General features: G+C 39.5%; 2 protein-coding genes across 3 annotated transcripts; one reads left to right on the top strand and one right to left on the bottom strand.

Moving 5' to 3' along the window:
* Positions 1–12,505: 12,505 nt before the first annotated feature.
* RpL40 (ribosomal protein L40) lies at positions 12,506–13,466 on the bottom strand. 2 transcript variants are annotated; one of them, XM_068285566.1, is made up of 2 exons: positions 13,351–13,466; positions 12,506–13,096 (listed from the first exon to the last, which is right to left on the bottom strand). In XM_068285566.1, the coding sequence occupies exon 2, from the start codon at positions 13,080–13,082 to the stop codon at positions 12,696–12,698; it is 387 nt and encodes a 128-aa protein (XP_068141667.1). In that variant the 5' UTR covers positions 13,083–13,096; positions 13,351–13,466; the 3' UTR covers positions 12,506–12,695. The 2 variants fall into 2 exon arrangements, with proteins under 2 accessions (XP_068141667.1, XP_068141668.1); XM_068285567.1 differs by having other exon boundaries at positions 13,347–13,368.
* Positions 13,467–13,534: 68 nt separating this feature from the next.
* LOC137573606 (putative lipid scramblase CLPTM1) lies at positions 13,535–16,101 on the top strand. The gene is given in 3 exon segments (XM_068285563.1): positions 13,535–13,688; positions 13,743–14,465; positions 14,467–16,101. Coding segments are annotated over 3 exon segments (1,914 nt in total). The 5' UTR covers positions 13,535–13,649; the 3' UTR covers positions 15,619–16,101.
* Positions 16,102–16,571: the final 470 nt, after the last annotated feature.

Below are 16,571 nucleotides of genomic sequence, written 5' to 3' on the forward strand. Positions count from 1 at the left end.
TTTTATTATTCGGCTGTGTAAATGCCAGTGCAGCGAAATTACCTCATTCTCGTTCTCTTATCCTGACTGATGCTGCAATGTCCTTGCCTTTCCACCTTTTGTTCTATATACGTCTCTATGTGTGTGTGTGTGTGAATACATATACATAAAGTAAGTAGTTGCAGCAGTTTAGTGCCGTGCAGTCATTTACATGTCTCAGTCTATCTATCTGCTGGATGTCTGGCACGACAGGACACGACCACGCAGGACTTGGCAGGACATCTTGTCCTTTGCCATCTCTTTCTATCTTGTTCCTGGACACTTTATGTTTAGCTTTTGTGCATTTTTGAGTTAACATGCTTAGGACCAGGCACCAGCTCACCAGAGCAGAGCACAGCACAGCAGTTTAATGTTTCTCCCTGTTGTCTTCTCTCTGGATAAAGTTTGCCTCTGACCCGCTTATCTACTTGTCGAAATTTTTGTGGAGTGATTCGCTTCCTACTGGCTCAGAAGCCTTGACTTGCTCAAGAGCTAGACCAAGGAACAAAAAGAACTCAAACATATTACTCTTGGACTTTTGCTTACTCTCCTTCATCTGGTACTGCGGCGGCTGCTGCCATTTTTCTAAGAACGCTTTTGTTTTAGTTATTTCTTTTGTTCTCTACAAATTGTACCCTGTAGGCAAATGTGCGCAAGAAGGTCGCTTCATCTATGCACACGTCTAGCTCTATGTGGGGGTGTTGCCATATAAATTCATCGGAATTGGAAGCAACAATCATTATGGTTGAGACTCACCAGATCAAGCAATATCTTGAATATTTCTTTACCATTTACATTCATTTTGTCATACTCCCCCTATAATATATGTTATTTAGTGTCACTATAAAGTAAACTTACTTAAGTATACGGTATCTCAAAGTCTATATTCAAATTTAATTTGCGGAATTTCTATTTTTTTGTTTGGTTTCTTTGAAGTTTGCTGACTCGTCTTTAATGACATTGGAAATTGCGGTCAGGACAATTAATTTCCGGTTGAAGAAACTTTGCTTTAGTTTTTTGGCAGTTGCCACTCGACGCGCCGCCTGACATTATTATTGAGCGAAACTTTTTCCGGCACCAGAGCCTGGCTCTTGGCTTTCTAATCGGCGACCTTGTTAGGACATTCTACCTCCCATCCCCCACCATGCCCCCCAAAAAAACCATCTCATGGTTGAGGCAAATTGAAGGTAAACATACCTTTCATACTTTCCACACTGCTAGGCATAAGTTAAAAATCACTTACCAACAGCGCAACACGGAACACGCTGCGTATGCTTAACCAACTGAGGCTTGCAAATGTAAATGTCTATCCCAGTCTATGTGTGTGTGTGTGTGTGTGTTAGTAGTGGTACTAGCCAGCTATATATGTATGGAAATAGGTAGTTGAGTTGCCTAATGCGGGGGCGCCTTGCAAAGTAAAGTTAAAATGTCGTAAAATTTAAGTTTTTTTAACCACGCCAATGTTAAAACACCCTGAACTAAGAATTTCAATGTTTAAATAGTCAATAGACCTCTCAGTCGAGAATTCTGGGAAAGCTCAAAAGCATACGATAATCCTAAATACTAGCCAAGCTCAGAATCATTTAATCAAGATTTAATACCCTATTCTGCTTGAATATTATTTAGGGCCGAGTTTGATTAACATTGGTGATAATGGATAATATTTCAGCTTCTTATGAATTGAAGTGTTTGTAAAATTCAGTGCAATTCTCAAGGGTTGCATAAATTTCAATAGAAGAACATGTCAATCGATCAAGTGTCGATCATTGCAATAAAGAACTTTTTAAATAGTTGGCAAACAATTACTCAATCATCAAAAGTCCCAACAATTTGTTTCCTCTCACCACGATAATGTGATGTAAGTTTAGGTCATCATCTCAAAACTTTTTTTAATTCTTTCATATTTCATTTCAATCGATTATGAAACAGTATAAAGCAATTTGATATTATTCAATAATAAGTAGAAAACCACTACATAAAACGCGACATTTTCGCCGATTTGGAAAATGACGTTTTCGAAGAAACGATGATGGTTCGTAGAGATTCATACATACATATGTATGTATGTATGTATGTTAACACAAAACGACCCACTGATGCCTGTTTAAGAAAGTGGCAGTCAACCTGTAAACAGTTAATTATCTGACAGACCATAAGTCTGAAATGCCAACAAAGTGCAGATTGAATAAGTTTGAAGACTAATACCAAATAAACAGGAATTTGTTTATAAGTTTAAAAATCGAATTTGTTTTTTTTTCCCCATACATCTTTTTAGCTTAAACACAGTGAAAGTAAGATTTAAGGGGTTTATCTCCGGAAAGGTATGTTTTTTTATGTAGCAAAGGTAATCGAACTATGTGAAATATAAATATATCCTTTAAGTGAGCAAAATGGACAGCTAAATTTTGGCGTGGCAAAACCTAATGCTATATGCTAGAGAGAGATACAAGTTGGTTTTGGGGTATATAAAGTTATTAAGTATGTTTAGTTGATAGCTACTCAATTCTTAATAGGAAAAAGAAGGCACCCATCAACTTGACAAAACAACAACTAGACACACCTAGAAATCACAAACGTACGTTTGAATTTCTAGTCCTTTACAAAGTTTTAAATCAGAAACAACAATAATACAATGGAAAACTTTGCCAAGTTTATGTATTAACTAACATACCTTGAATGAGGGTATCAGAGTAGAAGAAGAAAAAGCGTCAACCTGTCTATTTAGCATGCGAGCAAACGCTTTAACCCCGAGTATAGACCGGTACGGAAAGGTACATATGCCGCTCGAGCTGGGACCTAAGTGCCATTGGCCGTCACCGTGTACCAGTGTACGCGTGTGGGCCTCCAGTACGCCCTATCAGAGCCCAATATTGACGACTACTCGCTCGCCAGGCCCCCGAGGGTGGCTGCTCATTAAAATTTCAGCTCACGTGCACAATCTGCACTTAAAGGACCTTTCGAGGTTTGAATTTTTCACATTTTCGCAGTCCACATGATGATATTATTTTTTCCTTGTTTTTTTCAGTTTGTCCTCTCCACTCAGGAAAACGAAGAAAAACCCTATATTTTTGTTTTTCTTTTTCCACTTTTGAGAGAGAAAACTATAGGTAGGTATCATGTACATATGTATGTGTGTGTGTACAAATGTATGTACATAAGTGCTATGGCATGTTATGCACGCACTTCTCTAGCACTTGATATTGTATGTATATAGAGTAGTGCCTGGACGACAATGCGGATGAGGATGAGGACGACCCGATCCCATTGTGTGATCAAAACACAAACAAGCATCATTGTTAACGGCAAGGAAGTTATTTGCAGCGACACAATACACACACACAAGAAACACAAATTTCAACTGGTTGGAGGAGAAAAAAAAAAACTGATACTATTGGGTTATCATCCTCCCACTCTTTAAGTAGGGCCACCCAGGCCGTTACAACCAAGTGGCAAAGAAGGCGTAGACGGAGGCAGGGAGTCGACTTGACATGTCATCAAAAACACATTAAATGCGTTTTTTTACGAGCTCGTTTAGCCAAAACTGTCGTCCACCTGTTAAACTGAAAGTAGGCGGAGACGAGGACGAAGTCAAGGACGAAATGTAGACTTTGCTGAAGGAATCGCTACGGAAATTGTCGTTGCGTGGTAATTGAAAAGTTTTGGGCTTTTCTTTTCTTATATATTTTTTTGCTTCTCTCGCTCGCTCGCCCTCACTTTCTGCTCATGGCAACAAAGTGGCATTGCCGTAAATTAGTTTTATATAATTTGGTGTGTGTCTGTGTGTGTGTGTGTGCCAGTGTGTGTATGTGTGTATGTTAGTGCTCACCACAACAACAGAAACATACAAAAAAGTTGCCGGAAATTTGACAAGTTTTTACTGTTCTGCCATCAAGCTTTCGCCCCCCCTCTCTCTCTCTCTCTCTCTTTCTCTCACTTTTCCTCCTTCTCCCTCTCTCTTTCGCTCTATCACTCTGTCTCACAGTTTGTGTTTGCGACAATGATTTATATATGTTTTTCATTTGCCACTGCCAAAAGGAAAAGAGGATGTTGCAACAAAACCAATTGAAGGAGCTGGAGAAGGACGCTTATCCTTAAATTGAGCACGTAGCGTATAGGACACATTGTGGAGGCTACTGCTGCTTCACCTAGACACGAGCAGCTAACCTAATCCTTGTCCGCCGGCACCAGTAACATTTTAATATGAAAAATTGGCTTGCGGGCCGTTATGACAGGCTTTCGGCTTGGCTTCACTTGTTTTGATTTGCACGCAACGCGTTGGCGCCCCCTCCCCCTCCTCTTCTCTGTCAATCAAAGTGACAGGTGAGAGGCAACGGAAAAAAAACCAAAACCGTAAAACTTATGACACGTGCTTTCTCCGCCTATAGTTATCATGTATTCTATTAACCTAATGTTGGATGTCTGCAGCTTTAATTGAAACATCTCAACCATCAGACTCTTCGTCATGTGCGTCTAATTATGACAAATTAATGTGCAACCGATTCTCTCTCTCAGTTACTTAACCTAGTGACATGTAACATAACCTAAACTTCCAACCAATATTTATTGTTTAAAAATTCGCGCCTTGCTCAGCCCATTTTCCCTTCTGCCAACATTGACAACGGCGACCCACCACAGCATCAGCAGCAGCAGCAGCAGCAGTTATAAACTTTGTCCTTTAAGCTCAACATAGCCGCACTCATTAACTTTACTAATTGAAACTATTAGCGAGCCAGAGCGAGAACGAAAGAGTGAGAGAGGAAGGAGAACTCATCCAATTTTTACAAAATTATACATAACTTTAAGGGCAAATGCGATTAGGAGAAAAGTTCAAGTTAGCATTTAAACGAATGCTTTCGAATTAGTGTCTCCCCATTTCACTTGCACCCTTTCTTTGTCTCTGTCCCTATTTCTATATCGGTCTCTCTTTCATTCGTTATGCTGTTGTGTGTGACATTCTCTGTTGATGGGTTGACAATGCCATTAGAACAATGATAACTCTAACTCAATTATGCAGACGTTGCAACTGTCGCTCGCTTACATAATGCAATTGAAAAATGAACTACAACCACTTTGAACACAACTGTACCTGCTTTGAGGTTATGTATGAATGTGTGTGGTTAATGTTTTAATTAGTGGTCCCGTCTTGACTTTCAGCTAAAAGTTGGCTAGCCGCAGCTGCTAGCGCTCCATATGGAAGCCAACAAAAGGAGAAACTAAAGAAAACGAAGCATTTGGTGACAAAGGACAAGGACGAGAAGGAGGTGAAGGACCAGAAAAGAGGTGACAGAGCTCAAGCCATTCTCTTGGGAGTGTAGAGAGTGGTAAAACTTTTACGCAAATGTTTGCCTTTCAACTATGTACAAAATGTACACATTAGACTCAAATGCATAAAATTGCAAAACTTTGAGCTGCGTAAAGTTCGCCACTTTGGATGACGTTCAATGGCACCAAGAGGAGCTTGTTCGGGAGCCTGGAGGAGATGGTATACACCTGCTGATTGGCACATTGACAAACACTTAAATCATCCACAACCGTGATACAATTACACAAGGCGGAGGCGGACATGTGGAAATTGCTTGACACTGCGCATAATTGCATGAATAATGTATGCATTGACCGAACAAACCGCCAACCAACTCCACTCGCAACACATATCCATCCATTCATCCATCCGACCATCCATCCATGAGTGTCAATGTTTGGCACAAAGTGACAAAAAATCAATGAACCTGCAAGGAGACACGAACAGATGGCATCGAACAATAAATGCAATGGGGAATCTCAATTAATGACAAGACATTCCGATAAGTATACACACACACATACATATATGTTAAATTACACTTTCTCTGACACTCGTAAAATACTCTTTTGGGTCTTTGTCTTGAATTTATTGTCATTTCAAAATGGTCATGGAGGACCAAAGAGTATATATACCCCTGTGTATTAATATCGAATACTAGCAAGAAAAGCAGTGATTGCTCTTAACACGTTCACTTAAATTTTCCAGCTAAAAGTGCAGTTAGCATTCCCACAATATGCAAATGAAATTTCACAATGCCCCTACATACATATATCATACACTTTTCTTTGTCAGAGAGCTCTCTCTACGGCAGAGTCTCGAGTATCTCAAGCTCCTGCCAAAGGGTATATTAATTATGGTGAAATGTTTGCAACTCAAATGGAAACAAACTCTACTTGTAAGCAAACTAGATGGAAATGCATTCGCAGTCTGTTTCGTTTTATTCAGTTTCAATCCCATTTTGTTTTAGCAATTGATAATATAAAAGCAATAAAAATGAGTTTATCCTACAGTACAATTTTTACGAATGACATGACAATTTCTGCTGTATAGCTTAATTCCTTTGGTCTTTCTCAATGGCTATCAACAAATATAACAAATATGAGTCATTATTACGATAAATAAAACTTGTAAAGTTTATCTTAATTAAAATGTTTTAGGTTATAAACTTAACTTTACTCAAAAGTAAATATAAGCGTTTACAAAAACTTTACTCAGTGTTTAAATGATTTAAATAACTACCTGGAAAATGCCTTTTTATATTTTCCTACTACTAGTAGCACACGTGTAAAGAAGAATTTAAATGAACCAAACTTTGTTTTACACAAAAAAAGAAATGTAACATTTTTATAGCATACTTCTTTGGGCAACGGTAAAAAAATATGTCTCATTCGAATTGATAAAAAATGAGATTAAGAAATTACTATACATAATTCATGATTGATGAAGTATAATTGTAAAGGATTCCTTTTTCAATTCAAGGGCCTAACTATCGGCAGACTTTATAAAAAAGTAATATAAAATATTATATTTTAATAAAACATAACTCAATTTCTTTTTTAAGGAATAGATAGTTAAATTCGAGGATATTTTGATGAAGATCTGCAAACTCCATGACACATTTTTTCGGGGGTTGCTTTTCTTGACATCATATCATATCAATTAGGAAGAGTATACAAACTTTGGCTCGACAGAAATGGGTTTTAAAATTCAGTTTCGTTTATAATTCAATATGCAGAACATGTCACACACAAAATGTCTAAACTGCCTACCCCCCGAAATGGCATCAAGAACATCAAATATAGTCCAAAAGAATATGAAAAGACTTCCAATTGGTTTAGACTACAGAACACGGAAAAGGAGAACGAAAACGAGACAAACACAAATGAATTGGAAGAGGGAAGTAAATCTGGCATATGCCTTTAATGCCAAACAACTGACAACAAATCCGGTGGACAAATCCACAAGATAGCAAACTATGCAAAAAATTGCCCAGCCTAAGATTATGTGTCGGTTAACCTGACTTTTCTTTTGCCTTGCCTGGTAATCTTGACAATGACCTATCCATCGAATTTTTATTAATGCAAGCCCCAATTTAAAGTTGTCCAACAGAGAGGCAACCTACCGACAACTTTGTCGTCTTACATTTTTAACGAACCCAGTCTGTGGCCCAATGCGAGGGCGACTCGTCAAATACTCTCCAATTCCAGCGAATTAAAACTCTAGCGCAACTTTTGTGGATTCGTAACACTTTTGAGCTTTGATACTGTAAACTAGTCTGTACGGTATAAACAATTAGGTGAGGAATTTCCATATTGGTTTTCGAGATGGCATTCTAATTAAATCACTTCGTAAAATTTCGACCTGTTGGCGGTTTCCGAAAACTTTTCCCTTTGCCCAGATGGGGAGATACCACCCCAAAACCACCTAGCTAAAGTACGGATTCATTCAGTCGATGGACGATGCCATCATTTGCTTTACTACTGGGACAGCTGGTCAAAATTAACAAGTTCCAACGCAATTTCCCCCTTTACGCTTCGCCCCCCACCTGCCATCCCGTATCCCATCCATTTACATTCTACTTTCCATCCCCTATTTGTTGTATCGCCGCCCCCTCAACGTTGTGTGTGTATTTCGAACATAAGCAATTTGTAGCAAAACTTTTCTGTTGCTTTTGTTGTCCGCAAAAAAGAGGAAACCAAACAAAAATTTAACAAACAAAACCCCCCCAACGACTAAGTAATACCCTGTAGCCATTAACTAAAGCACATCGGCACATACGCCAAAGTTCCAGGACAATAGAAAACTAGGATTTTGAAAATTTCATGTGTTTGGAATGGTTTGACAACAAATATGATTGTCCTTCAAACTTTAAAACATTTTCGGCAAGAGTATAACAAGAATGGCCAGTTGCTGGTCGTTATGCCTCCTGGCAAAACCTTGTGACTTTCCTTCGCCCACTTGCACATTGGGATTGGGAGGGGCATCTCCTGGTGCTGCTGCTCAGTTGCTTGCTTCTGGTTGGCAGAAACTTTTTAAAACATCTTAAATTTCTGTTGTTTTGTAAAATTGATGAAGTAATTTGTTTGGTGATTGCACAAACTTTGCGTGTCAATATTTTTGAAAAAAAAAAAAAAAAAATATGAAAAAACCCTAAAGTTAACGAAAGTTTGAAGTCGGGCAACTAGAGAGCAGGAGCAGAGTTGAAAGAAGCTGTCCTGCCAATAAATCGTTGTACATTTTAAAGCACTTGACCAACAAAGAAAAATCGTGGCTGCATATTTATATAAATAATTTGCCAAAAACTATCAGAATTCTAGCTTCCGCTTTAAGTCAAGACCAGCAGGAATCTTTATCACATTTCGAGCAAATCAAAATAAGAGACAGAAGCTGGCTGCATCATTATATGGAATATATATCAAACTCTTTGAGACTTAAAGACTTTGAAAGCTGACAGAAAGGAAAATCCATTAAATTAAGTTGAGATTGACAGAAGAATTTAACTTAATGCATTGTGCACTAACTGAATTCTGCGGTCGAGGAAATCTAAGCGAACACGAGATGAAATTAAAGTTGCTTCTTCGCTTCACCACCTTGACTTGATAGTGGGGGGGGAGAAGAGAAGCCAGAGAGAGAGAAAGAGCAAACTAATTTCCAACATCGTGGTTTGTGGATAGAAGAAGGACCTGCCACAACTACCAGTTGAGTTACCAGCTTCTGGTTTAACTTTGGCCATTGATGGTCCGCTTAATCGGACAGTCCACCTTTCTCTACAAGTTGCAAGTCAAAAATGCGAAAGGAGGAGATAAAAGTTTCCTTTTTTTGCAGGATTAAAAATAGTTGTGGCTAAAGCATAGCATGGCTAAAGGGAATGAAATGGAGCTTTTGTTGTTCGGTTACATTTCATTTACCTTCTGACATAGTTTCTTGAAATGTTCAGGCAAATGGGGTTCTTGATTTATTACAGTAAACATAAAAAAAACAACATCAAACTGTCCCCCTCCTTATCACTTGAGTGCACAATTACAACAATCGAATTGACGCCTTGTTATTAAATACTTGGCCGTAATTTAATTTGGAGCCGACTAAGAAAAATAGAAAGTTCTTTTTCGTTTTCTTACTTTCCCATTTTATGAAGTATTTATCAAGGAAATCAATATGTCGCCTAACCGATTACTTTATCTGTTTGTCAGTCCTTCAGTGCTTCCGCTCCATATTGTTGAGAAAGCATATGAAATCGAGAGCATTTACTTTTTCCCCCTTTTTCCCTTCCTCAGAGTCATCTACTCCCCGTTTACTTTGCCTTTCTCCTCAGGCCCTCAACTGTTCTTCCGCACAATCGAAATTGAATAAAATGACATTTCAAATTATTTGCGATACAGCCCAGAAGTGCTTATCTATGGGAAAAATGTGAACTGTATGGAGGAAGGAGGAGGGAGCATAAATTCTAGATATGCAAAATCGTTGCGCCTCCCACTAATGTATTAAGTATATATGAGGGAAGGGACATACACATACACATACACATACACGTATGTGTATAGTATATGTATTTGTATTGTTTGTAAGTAAGTAGAAGAGTGTGCGTGTTGGGAAGGGAGTTACATAAAAACAAATAACAATTTTACGCTGAAAATAGAATACAAACACATTGCGGAGGGGAATCACAGGACTAAGGCAAGCCAAGCCATGCGGCGTATACACATGAGGACGAGGAAAAGTATCGATTTATGCATATTAAATTACACGCACTGCCTTACAATACACACACAGACACGCATACACAAACACTTTCTCATATACATACATAGACGGCACACACAGCAATCGCATTTGTATCGGTGCTACTTTTGAAGCAATTTATATATCCTTATTGGCCTGTGCGTTTGTATTTCTGACATCTCAGTTGAATTGCTTTAGCTGTCCCTCTGCCATTCACTTCGTCCTTCCCCTATTCAGAGGCGCCCCCCAAATGCCATTGCCAGACATCATTACCATCCATTGGGATTCCACACTAGCGCCCAATTTATAAACGGTTTGGCTCTTTGGCTTATCTTTTGGCAGTTCTTTCTATACTCGGTATCTAGTGGATAAAGTGGGGTATACCAAGACCAGCCAATGAAATACAGGATACACAAAGTTTTCTCGCATAATTATTGGCATTAAATTGGTGAAAGACTTAAATTGTGTTTTTAAAGAAATTCATTTTGAAAACTCTTAATCAAATGGTTTTTGTGAGCACTGAAAGAATAATATGTATACGCCATGACTTCCCAGTAAGAACAAGCAAGTGCATACACATATATTTTAAAGCAATTTACAACTGGCAAGGCTAACGATGGGTATCAGAAAAGTAACCATCTACCGAGAAGTTGCTTGCCAATCAGTGGGGAGAAGGTGACTTTGTTGCATAAGCGCCGGCCATAACTCAAGCCCTGGGCTCTCTTGGTAGAAGTGAAATCTGCAACGAAAAGAAAACTTGTTCAATTTTCAATAAGCTTTTTGGAAGATGGGCGTGAAAGAAAGGACAGGAAGCAGGGAAACGAATGGAGTCTGCAATATTAATGCCCTTTTAACGCCCACCGGGAGGCAGCATCGCAGTAACGCCTAGGATGTTAAGAAAGTGGCCAAAAGTCAGTGACAGAAAGAGAACCCGATGGAAGGAGAGAGAGTGAAAGGTGCGGAGGCGACTTGGACAAATTTTATTTGGGTCGGTTGGGTTGGCTGCTCCACTCATTGTTAATTATGCTGGTCACATCTGTTATGTAAACTACAAGGTGGCCATAAAAGGGCGCCACCAACGACGCCGTCGACGACAACGTCGAAACCCCGCAGACAAAAGCCAGCAAAAATTAAAAACGCACCAAACAAAAAAAAAAGAGAAGTAAAGTCGCTCTGTTTGCCAGCAGGTCCTGGGAACTATAAATAAGCATAAGATGGCGATTGTCCAAAAAGCATCTAGCCGACGGCCCAAGGCCCACAGTCCGCCATCAGCAGCAGCAGGAGCAGCAGCAGCAGCGTTAATTTTTAAAAACACTTCGGGCGGCAGTGGAACCCAGCATAACACCTATTTATATTATATGAGAGACATGTCCCGAATACGAACTCCAGGCACAATTCCACATTACGTTGGCACAGTGATCCAAAGCCCATTTAGACGGCTAAATAATTGCAGGGGAAAATAAATAAATATAATAAATGGAAAATCCTGACCATCCAAATTGTCCATAAAAGATGTTTGTTTGATTTTTACACCCATTTCCTTTAAGTCTCTAGCCACTGTGCCTACCCGCAGGGCCATGCTGCTGACGGGGTAACAGTCAACCATTTCGCATTTCACCTGCTGGTGCTTTGTCCTGATCTGCCACATGCCCGCAACTCTCCGTCCCGCGACACTCTTTTGGGTTACTACATACTGTGAATTTTTTAATTAATGTTGACCGCAATTTGCGACTCTAGGGCCAGCGCCCGTGTCCTTTTTTCTTTCAGCTTTTTGTACTTCCTCTTTTTTTTCTCGCTTGCAGCTGCTTTTGCTCCTGTTGCTCCGTTTCCGTTGTTCGGTTGGGTGTATCAGTTTTTGTTTATCAGGATTTTTCGCACGAAAACGCGAACCCTTTTGGGTTTTACTTTTCCTTTTTTGTGCTCGGCCATTATTTCTTGGTTGCTCTTTTTCTTAGTCACCCTCGACAACATCAAATTATTAAGAGATGCTCATGAAAATTTATAAACTTTTTCAACAAAAAAAGGGACGACGATTGGTTGCCAGGTTTAGCTGTAGGAGAGTGGATTATCATTTGATATTAGTTCTTCATTGGGAAGGAGGATGGCTTCTTCTTCTGCTTCTACTCTCAATTAAGGAGACCACAGGCACATGTTATTTTTGTTTCTCTCCTTACTTCTGCATGGAAACCGCATTAACTCATCAAGGTTTGCCACAAACCACAAATATAAATAGATTATTAGAAGAGTCGACATTTCCATTACTTGCCTGCTACGGCCTAATACATTAATTTGATTGATCTAAATGTCAATTTACAAAATATAATCCACCGAGAGACTTGGTGCATTTGATATTATTTTATGGCATTAGAAAGCATTTAAAGCTTGAATGACACTAATGTAAAAGTACAATAATTGAAGCTGACTAAATTTCGTAATGTCCCCCAGATAACACACAAGGGTTAATTGTGGTGACGGCTGTGTGGAGTGCATACATTTTGGTTGGTTTCAAATCATACAAAATAATAATTGCTGATTGGGTTTACATAGGAAAATGTAAATTTTTGTATATTTTACTTAAATGTTTAAGTATTTCATTAGATGTTGTCAACGCTTCCCGCCACTTCTTGGTCGCCATCGCAAACAAACGTATCGTCTACTTCAACTTCTTCTTAGGGCGCAAGTTGTTGGTGTGTCCGCACTTCTTCTTGCGGCAGTTGGTGGCACGGGGATGCAGACGTGCATAGCATTTGCGGCAGATCATCTTGTCGCAATTGTATTTCTGGGCCAGAATACGCAGAGATGGCTCAATGATACCACCACGCAGACGGAGCACCAAGTGGAGTGTGGATTCCTTCTGGATGTTGTAGTCCGACAATGTGCGACCATCTTCCAGCTGCTTACCAGCGAAAATCAGACGCTGCTGATCTGGGGGAATGCCCTCCTTGTCTTGGATCTTGGCCTTGACATTCTCAATGGTGTCAGAGGGCTCCACCTCCAAGGTGATGGTCTTGCCGGTGAGTGTTTTCACAAAGATTTGCATTTTGCCAGTTGTCGCTACAAAAATTTAGATTTGTTGTCAGTTTTATTGTAGTTCGAAATTCCAATCGGCAACGTCACATTTCATGTGTTGGTGAGGCGCCCACTTTCGAGTTGAGGTTAGGTGTGAACGGCAACCAATCAATTAATATTAAATTATCTATTTCCTTATACACCAATTCACAAAACATCTGTCGGCGCTTTAGCCAACACAATCCACATAACGTTTGCCATTGTTTTTATATATTTTTTAATAATTTTCACAAACCTACCAGGAGAAACGTGCAACCAAATGCTATTCACAAAAGAAAAGAAAAAGTGTGTACACAACTCGAAACTGCTAACATTTATCGTGAGCCCGAAATGTGCTGTTGTTACGCTGCCTATCGATAACTATCGCATCGTTTTACTCACCTCTAGCTCAGCAGATTTTGTCGTCATAGTGTTGCCAACACCGGCAACTCTGGTGAAAATTCTTGACTACAGAGTTGCCATAGATCAAGAATCAGATTTTCACATGTAACAGAAAAGAAATTAAAAAGAATTAAATTACTTTAGTACACAAGCAATTATGTCAGGCAATGGCGAAGCTGCGGAAGCAGCAGAGGTGGTAAATATTTTATAATTTCTTTTTGAAAGCTAACATTTAATTCAATCATCTTAGGTAGCAGCAGCAGCAGAAAATGAGAACGCTGAGGTGGCCCAAAATGCGGGTCAACCACAGCAACAGCAACCCACTCGCATGGAATCCTTCTTTGCCATGACGAAATCACTGATTTTACGCGCCCTCATAATTTACTTTGTGAGCTCCTTTTTCCGACGTCCTCAGCCAGATGCCAGTGCCGGTCCTGGCCAGGATAAGAGTGTGGCCAATGCGGGTCCAAAGATCACAGCATGGAACTATTTTGAGAACGGCACCGACTTCGATTTGCATATTTGGCTATCCGAACAACCCGACTATGTCAACTTCCAGCAAAAGGCGAATCTCCTGTGGCTCCAAGAGGATCTTACCTACGGAGATTGGGTGTCAGGACCCACACAAGATGGCATTTATACACATTTCTTAAAACTGAAGGCCAGCCAGCACCTAATGAACAATGGTAGTGTATATCTCCACGCCTTTGTCACCCGCAGCGGCGAGAGTCCGGATCCGCAAGCTCCGAACTATGCGCGAAATGGTCATTTGGGTCACCAGCACCATCAGCTTAATAAGTTTAAGAAAATACGAGTGAACCGTAATTACAATCTGCTGGCTAGTGAGAAAGAGAAGCTCGAGCACGAACTGAAACATGCAACGCTTAAAGATCAAATCGTCTCCCATTGGCATCCGAATTTGACTGTGAATCTGGTGGTGGATCAGACGAACTGGGCCCAAGGTTCAGTGCCGCCCCCCTCTGGACGAATACGTAAAATTTGTTGATGGGGGAAAAACCTATTTACCCATTATTTTTGTAAACGACTACTGGAATCTGCAAAGAGAGTATCAACCGATAAATGAAACAACTCCGGAATTGGAACTACGTTTGACCTTCCAGCCACTGGGTATGTTCAAGTGGCAACTGTATGCAGCCAAGCAGATGAAAAACAAATGGGCAGGCAATGTGTTCGGTGAAATGATGGCCGCCGGTGGCGGTGAAGAGACCGACGAGGATCAGGACTCATTAAAGGAAACTCTACTGGACACCAATATCTATTTACTAGGTCTGACCATTGCCATTTCAATACTCCATTCTGTATTTGAGCTTCTGGCCTTTAAGAATGACATTCAATTTTGGAACAATCGCCAGTCTCTAGAAGGTCTGTCCGTTCGATCCGTATTTTTCGGAGTCTTTCAATCGCTTATCATTCTACTCTATGTCATGGACAATGAAACGAATTTCATGATACGCATCTCATGCTTTGTGGGCCTCGGTATTGAGGTATGGAAAATCCATAAAGTTGTAGATGTTAAATATAATAGCGATAGGAAAATATTGGGCATCTTCCCAGCCATTAGTTTTAAGGATAAGGGCTCTTATTCAGAGAGCTCCACCAAGGAGTATGACAAGCTGGCATTTAAGTACCTGGGCTGGATCTGTTTCCCATTGCTTGTTGCCTATTTTGTGTACTCGTTGATCTACAACGAACACAAGGGCTGGTACTCCTTCGTTTTAAATATGCTGTACAGTTACCTTTTAACCTTTGGCTTTATTCTAATGACCCCGCAATTGTTCATCAATTATAAACTGAAATCAGTGGCTCACATGCCGTGGCGCATGATGACCTACAAGTTCCTCAACACATTCATCGATGACATATTCGCGTTTGTCATCAAAATGCCCACAATGTACCGATTGGGCTGCTTCCGGGACGATATCATATTCTTTGTGTTCCTGTATCAGCGCTGGCAATATCGCGTCGATCTGAAGCGAGTTAATGAATTTGGCTTCTCTGGTGAAATGGAGGAGCAAAAACGATTGGAGGGACAGTCCAATGGAGGAGCAGCCATTGAAGCGACTCCAGCAACCAAAAAGACAGCCGCACAAAAGAAGGAAGATTAGTTAGCAATATCTAAATACGAAGTTAAATTGATGCATTAGCAAATTGTTCAGACAGTAATATACATTTACAATATATGTATATGTATATGTAAAATAACATATATCTATATATATATATATGCTACATACTCCATAATCTGTATATGTAATCAGTTCAGTATATACACGTTTAGTCAAAAGAAAAAAAAAAACCCAAAACCAACAAAGTAGCCAGACATTCTAGTGCTAATTTCTATGTATATTATCAGTTTGTTTTATGTCGAGCAAATAAATTAAGTAAGTGTGTGAGATAATGAATCCAAATGAAAACGCTTTTTCGACTTACATATATCTCAGATAAACCAGTTGTTCTTATCTAATCTAAGATAAGATTGATCAAATGTAAACGAGATGTAAAATATATCTGTGTATACTTACATATATTTCAAAATCTAGTTAAATATGATTTTACCCAACACCTTGAATAAAGGAAAAGTTCATGTACTTGGGATGGTTGATAAGCTATGTATATAAAACACATTCCATATATACTAGACTAGTATACGGTATACGATATTCAATGTTGCTGCCAAGATCGTACGAGACCGCTATTTTGTTCCAATTAATTTGAGAAGAACTAAAAGAATTATGGGCATTAGCTTACATGAGTTCTCTCTGGCTACCAACCTACCCTTGGATGTGAAAATGTTCTAGACATAAGGGGGAAGGGGATCGAGGAGGGGGTGGCGTAAATTCCTCGAACAACATGCGGCATTGTGGATTTCGCTATTTTTCTGTTCTGCCTGCACTTAAAGGCTTGCGTGTTTTTGTAATATTTCTCAAAAGATAAGAATGCGAAGAGACCAAGTTCAGACTCCAGGTTCAAGCTCTTGTTGGTAACAACGACGACATTCATATATAGAAATAAAAACGAACAAAACTCTTTGTATACCCTAACGAATGTCACATTTAAT

Source organism: Drosophila tropicalis, unplaced genomic scaffold (genome assembly GCF_018151085.1).
Source record: "Drosophila tropicalis isolate 14030-0801.00 unplaced genomic scaffold, ASM1815108v1 contig_413, whole genome shotgun sequence".
Taxonomy (NCBI): domain Eukaryota; kingdom Metazoa; phylum Arthropoda; class Insecta; order Diptera; family Drosophilidae; genus Drosophila; species Drosophila tropicalis.

Bases quoted from the DNA above. Each gene is read 5' to 3' on its own strand.
- RpL40 (XM_068285566.1), bottom strand. From the start codon at position 13,082: ATGCAAATCTTTGTGAAAACACTCACCGGCAAGACCATCACCTTGGAG.